Raw genomic sequence first — 6,177 nt, 5'->3', positions numbered from 1 at the left:
CGGTGCTAAAGGTGCAGCTCTCAGCGGGTGTTGTTGCATAGAATCGTGTGATTGTTGAGGTGAGAAAATCCCTCTGAGATCATCGAGTCCGACGTTAGCCCAGCACGGCCAAAGCCACCGCTGAACCATGTCCCCAAGTGCCACATCGGCACAATCCCTGCAGGGAGGGGACTCCACCACTGTCCTGGGAAGCTGTGGTAGTGCCCAAACACCCTCTGGATGAAGAACCTTTTCCTAATATCCAGCCTAAACCCCCTGACATGGCTTCACGTTGTTCCCTCGGGTCCTGTCACTGGTCACCAGAGAAGAGAAAACAGCCCCGGCCCTAAAATGCCCCTTATGAGGAAACTGCAGAACACAATGAAGGCTCCCCTCAGTGTTCTCCAGCCTCAACAAACCAAGCAAAACAAAAATCAACATTTTAACTGCACTAGGATCAGCAAAATACTGTATTTAGCAATATACGATCACTTCTATTACTTCACATTAGAAAATACTTCCTTTTATAAAGGACAAAATAACTTACAAACTCAGTTAGTAAAGGAGGTTTTGGCTGTGCTGTCTGATTCCTGTGAGGTTTGGCCTGATTTTAGCAGATCAGTAAGCAAAGACCAAGTTGTCCTTTAAATCCAAAGCACACAATTCAGAGTATTAGATTAACCCGTTTATATAAACTAGAGCAGTTCCAAACTAATGTAAACTGGCATCGCTCCTCTGACACCACTGAGGGAATGCTCATGGGTCACAGGACAAGATAGAAACCATTCATTTTGCAGTAAAACACTTACACAACTCATTTTTAGCACCTTTCAAAGTGTTGTGACTCACATGACAGTGGAAACCATGTCTGTGGAGGTGCTACTTTTAAAGAACAGGCACAATTTTTCAGCTGAGACCCTTCCACATTGGTATTTACACTCCATAAATGAGGCTGCAGCTGGAGGCCAACCTTTGTGGCACAGAGATGTAAAAACGAGGTGTTCTTTTAAATTTCCATTGCAACCTTAGGGCCTAAGAGTAAAAAGCAGGAAAATGACCTTGCAGTTGGCTGCTTTTGTCACTGCACCTTGTCAGACAGTAATTAAATATTCAGTGGATGCAAGATGTGGGGGAATACAAATAATTTGAAAGCTCTTTCTCATTCTTTTTGTACCAAGGGTGAGATGCTAAAGCTCAGGGTTGGCACCAAGCAACATGATGCTCTTTGTTGGGAGCAATATGCCCAAGTCCAGTTTGCAAATCTGGCAGCTGATTTTCCATCATTAGCACATTCCTGAGACAAAACAAGCCCTAGCAGAAAAGGGAAGAGAGGCAGAAACAGCAGAAGCTTTTTGTGGAGCTGACATCAGATGACCTAATGGCTGTGCTTCCCTTTATCTCTCTCTTCTTGAGTAAGCTATAAACAGCACCAAGATGATTTATACCAATAAAATGGAAATGTTATCATCATTAGCTGCGGGGTGTGCTTGCATGATCTAACAAACAAAGCCTTCAATGTGGCATTAACAAGAAGTACCCTTTGGACTTCAAATGTTTAATACTATTCCTGCAAATTTATAGAATCTAGTGATTCACAGCTTGTATTTTGGAAGTTTCCTCCAACTGGGACAAGAATCACTGGTAATTTCTCTGTAGCACCTTTTCTTCTTAATTTTTTTCTGCCCAATACACCCTGCAAGTTCCCAAAGCTGTGCCTATAAACCTGCAAGACCAAAAATGTGGGGGGAAAAAAAATAGCCTGAAGTCTGCAAAGTGATGTCCTGTAGCCAAGTCCTTCCCAATCCACTAAGACCCAAGGGAAGGACTGTCAGTCCCTTTCTGTGTGGGGACTTGACGTGGCACCTGGTGACAGCAGCTCTGCCCAGTGGCTTTTGCTACCCAAAGTGAATGTCTCAGTGAAACACAATGATGTTTATGTAACATTTTGCATTGGTGTTTCTAAGCCCTGTATTTGAGCATTACAGACGTAGATGTGGTTTTCAGTGTTCCCCCATATTTTTCGAAAATTGAAATAATTTTCAACCTGTTTTGGAGGGAGCAGTTTCTCTTTTTTTTTAATAGGAGGAATAACGGTACCTACTCAAAGAGGGCATTATTAGAGACCAAATCACTAACGTTCTTTTTTGAAAGTGTAGGTCATTTCAGGATGCTTTCAAAAACCTACTTGCCCCACAAGGAGTTAATTCTCTAATGGACTTATCACCTTTCTGAAAGATTCTCCTGAGAAAGTTCCTGCTCTGACACTCTTCTGCTGTCTCCTCCCTTCTTAGTTCTCTTCCTTCTTTCTCCAATTACAGTTCCAAAAACAACACCCAGTCTCCTGAGGTCAATGGTTAATATTGCCTGGTGTTTATATAGGCTCCAAGCAGCAGATTCCAGGCTGTTCAGCACTGGGCTAGCTCCAGCACCATGGCTTTCTCCTGGCAGGCGGTCCTGGCCTGCAGGAAATACCTCATCATAATCTTGGTCCCCCTCGTGTTTCTCCCTCTGCCTCTGGTTCTGCCCAGCAAGGTAAGAAATTTTAAAATTCAATTTAAAGCCTCCACATCTCAGAGCTGCCCCTTTCAAGGGTGAAGAGATTCTTTCTCAGAGCACCTGCATCTACTGCTTGGAGATCTCTTGGGTTTTTTTCCTGAGCATATTAGGGCAATATAAAAGCAGTGGGGCATAGATGGATGAGCAGAAACATCTGTGATTGCATCTTCTGGAAGAACATTCAATGACATCAGATTTTGTGACTCCTGCTTTGCATCTGGCTGATTTAGAAAAGGACTTTCTATGCTGAACATTATAAGGCTCCATTTTAACCCCCCTTTTCATTTTCTAACAGTGTCCAGTCCACATCTTACTTTATTTTTTATCTTGTTGTCACTGCCACTCAGAAGAGGCATTTTTAGGAAGACAAGACATTCCGATACATAGGGGAAAATAACATTTCAGTTTTGGTTTAGCATATTTCTGTAAGAATCTTCCCAAACTAGGATTTTAAATTTAAAACACCAAGTTCTGGAAGACCCCTGGCTCAGGGTTTCTTCAAGAAAAGATGACTACAAGGAGCTGTAGGATCTGGGCAGGTACTTGTGGGACATTGATCATTTAAAGGGAGAGCTGTGAGCTGACAGACTACCAGGCTTCTGCTGCTTCTTCACCATTTCTTGCACTCCCAACCCCTTCATGCAGAAAGATCTGATCTCTGGTCTCTTATTACAGCTCCAGCACCATGAAATCGTCCCAAACTACCCCTCCTGTCCCTTGTCTTTGGACACCAAGTCCTAACTCTTTCGTCTGGTCTCTGCCTCCCAATCCCCACTGACTCCCAGTTTAAAGACTCCTTCTCCAAACTTCATTCTCCACCTCCCTAACTCTTCCCTGCCTGTCCCAAAGCTCTGTCTTCCTCACAGGTCTGTTTCTGAGATATCAGAGTTTGGGTTGCAAGCACAAGTGGTACGGGCTGGAGCTGCGATGTGGCAGCTGCTCAGGTGTGCCCTCTCATTCCCTCACTATGTAAATAAAATAGTTTAAATTATTACTTAAAATCTCTCTAGGAAGGGAAAAAAAAAAAAAGAAAATACCTTTTTTTTGCTAGTTAACTTTCCATAGGCAAAGGAGTTACTGAAGTGAAAAGAGATCAGGATCAGGAAAGTTCTAAGGAGCCAGAGAGAGATTATTTATTTTTTTTGTCCTGAGGCCACAAGTTCAAGCTCATTTGCTGGAGGCATTGTTACATACAGTGAGTCCTTGGAGGTGCCTGTGCAATGATTTGGCAGTCTTGGTTCAGTTCCTCTTTGAAAATTGCTCCCTCTGGTTTCTATGCAGTTGGCAACAAGACAAAAATTGAAAACGTCCTGGATTTTTCCCTTTGTGATTTAAGGGAACCTTTAAGAAGGTTTTTTGGGGGTTAAAACTGTGCACTTTGCCACTGCTGAGCAGGAAAAGCTGGTGCCTCTGCACACAGTGGTGTGAGCCAGCAGCTACAGGGTGGAATTTCACATTTTTTCTATTCTGTTGATCTATTAACCTGCCCTATAATGACATAGCACTGGACACTGAGCTATTGTAATTGAGAGCAAACAATGCTAAAAATCTTGCTGAAAGGCAGGCTAATGTCCTTACAGGATGGCTGACTTTGGGAAAACCCCTTTTCCAGCTTTTACTGAGAGCCTGTTCACAGCACAATGGAAGACAATGGCCTATGAGATACATCCCAAAGCTCTGCTAGGGTCTCTCAAAAGGCACCCATCTGTGTCTTTTAATAATAAAAATGGAGAAGAAGGATTGTCAAAATGGCAAATTGCTCTCAGTGATCAGTGGGATGAATAATAGAGGTTCTGAATGCTCTTGTTCAAAAATAAGGCTCAAAAAGGAATATTTTCCTATCTTCGGGGATCTCTTTCAGATTTACTTCTTCAGCCTGTCTGCTTTGGTAATCCACACCAAGATTGCTGTCTTCTTCTTTCCTCCAGACTGCTCAGCTGCCTGCTCATCCTTTCCCTTCAGCAGCTCTGTAACCTCCACACCACATTCAGAATTCCCGAGCGTGTTCCAAAGCCTCGCAAATTCAATCCTGCCACCCATTATCCCAGTTCCTTGGTTTAATCCTCTGTAATCCAGCCTCAATAAGCATCACTACAGTTCCATTCATACTGTCCAGTGCATTTTAGTGGACATCCTTTATCCAAGGTTTTCTTCCTTTGGATTTGGTGTCTCCCATTATTGAGCAAGTTCCAAAATGAGCAAGACACCAAAACCTCCAATTTTACTTCTTCTTGCTGTCTTCCTCAGCCCAACCAAATGCCACTGTTGTGAGAAGTAATTTTGAATCTTTTCAGTATACAGGGACTGACTTAAACATTTTTACATGAAATTCGGAGTGGTTGTCCAAAGCAGAACTGAATCAATGTTTTCTCAGAAAAAGAGTGACATGAAATAGGGGATCTCACTTTCCTCAAACAAACAAGACAAAGTCAATGGAAGCTGAAATGATCTGTGACCAGCCTTCCAGTGAGCCTTTCAAAGTCTCTACTAAGCTAAAAATCCAGTGAAAAGTTATAAAAGTATTTACAGTACAAGGAGTTGAAATTAGCTGTGGTTCACCTGGGCCATGACCTGAAGCCCGTGCGGAAACAGGTGGAGATGCCCTGACTAGATCAGTAACTAATTGTACAACTCAAGGACATAAATACAGAATGTAACACCATCAGCACAATCGAGAAGCCTGTGCAGTACTTGCCAATCCCTTATCATGGAAAGTCCAAAGTCATCCATGTTTCTTTTCCTCATGTACTATTTTTGCCCCCGCTGAACGTCTCATGCTCTCCTCAGAGTTCTGATGAGATTGCTGCACAGTTTGTCATTTGATTAGGATCTGCATAGGTCAGAGCCTAGATGGGAGAGAAGCACAGGAAATAACCTTTTCTCTAATCCCTTTATCAGGCAATGAATGTGATTATGAGGCCTTGGCTTCTGGAGGAGGCCCGGGTTCGATGTTCAGCATGTTCTGACTGCCTGTCCCCTTCCCATGGCAGGAGGCAGAATGTGGCTACGTGATCATAGTGATGGCACTTTTCTGGTGCACAGAAGCCCTGCCTTTGGCTGTCACAGCTCTCCTGCCCATCCTGCTGTTCCCAGTAATGAATATCATGGATTCAACAACAGTAAGAGATCTTGCTCCATGTATTACTCCATCATCTTCTTTTATTCTGGGGTTATTCCCCAGATTTATATAATTGTCATCATCACCATCATTATATTTATATTGTTGATAGTATTATTATTTCATTTTAACTTAATTTTTATTGTTGTAATTATTCTCTGTCTCCTCCATGGACTAGAACTTGCACGAGCCCAGAGTGAGCTCTGGGTGGAGCTGCTAATCTGAAATCCAAGCAAATTCAGATGCAACCCAGAGTTACTCCCTGCTCATGCCTTTGGAATAACCTCCCTCAGAAAATGCCCTCTCTCTTGTGACTATTCCCTCTCTCTTCTCCCACCTTGCAGGTCTGTCGGGAATACTTGAAGGACACCAATATGCTCTTTTTGGGGGGCCTGATGATGGCCATTGCCATCGAGAACTGGAACCTGCACAAGCGAGTGGCTCTGAGGGTCCTGCTCATCACTGGTGTCAGACCAGCCCTGTGAGTTACAGTGCTGGAAATGCTGTGGGATAAAGGATTTTAT

At 43.2% G+C, this 6,177-nt stretch overlaps 1 protein-coding gene across 1 annotated transcript in view; it reads left to right on the top strand.

The window, feature by feature from the left end:
* The first annotated feature begins 2,250 nt into the window (after positions 1 to 2,250).
* SLC13A2 (solute carrier family 13 member 2) overlaps positions 2,251 to 6,177 on the top strand; it is a 12,675-nt gene continuing 8,748 nt past the window's right edge. Inside the window, exons 1-3 of the mRNA XM_017743090.1 lie at positions 2,251 to 2,511; positions 5,526 to 5,654; positions 5,998 to 6,134. Coding sequence (XP_017598579.1) covers positions 2,410 to 2,511; positions 5,526 to 5,654; positions 5,998 to 6,134 — 368 coding nt within the window. The 5' untranslated portion in view covers positions 2,251 to 2,409. The remainder of the gene's footprint in view (positions 2,512 to 5,525; positions 5,655 to 5,997; positions 6,135 to 6,177) is intronic.

Source organism: Corvus brachyrhynchos, unplaced genomic scaffold (genome assembly GCF_000691975.1).
Source record: "Corvus brachyrhynchos isolate BGI_N302 unplaced genomic scaffold, ASM69197v1 scaffold99, whole genome shotgun sequence".
NCBI classification, from domain to species: Eukaryota; Metazoa; Chordata; class Aves; order Passeriformes; family Corvidae; genus Corvus; species Corvus brachyrhynchos.
Note: the sequence above shows the minus strand (reverse complement) of the source record. Positions and strands in the feature narration are given on the sequence as shown.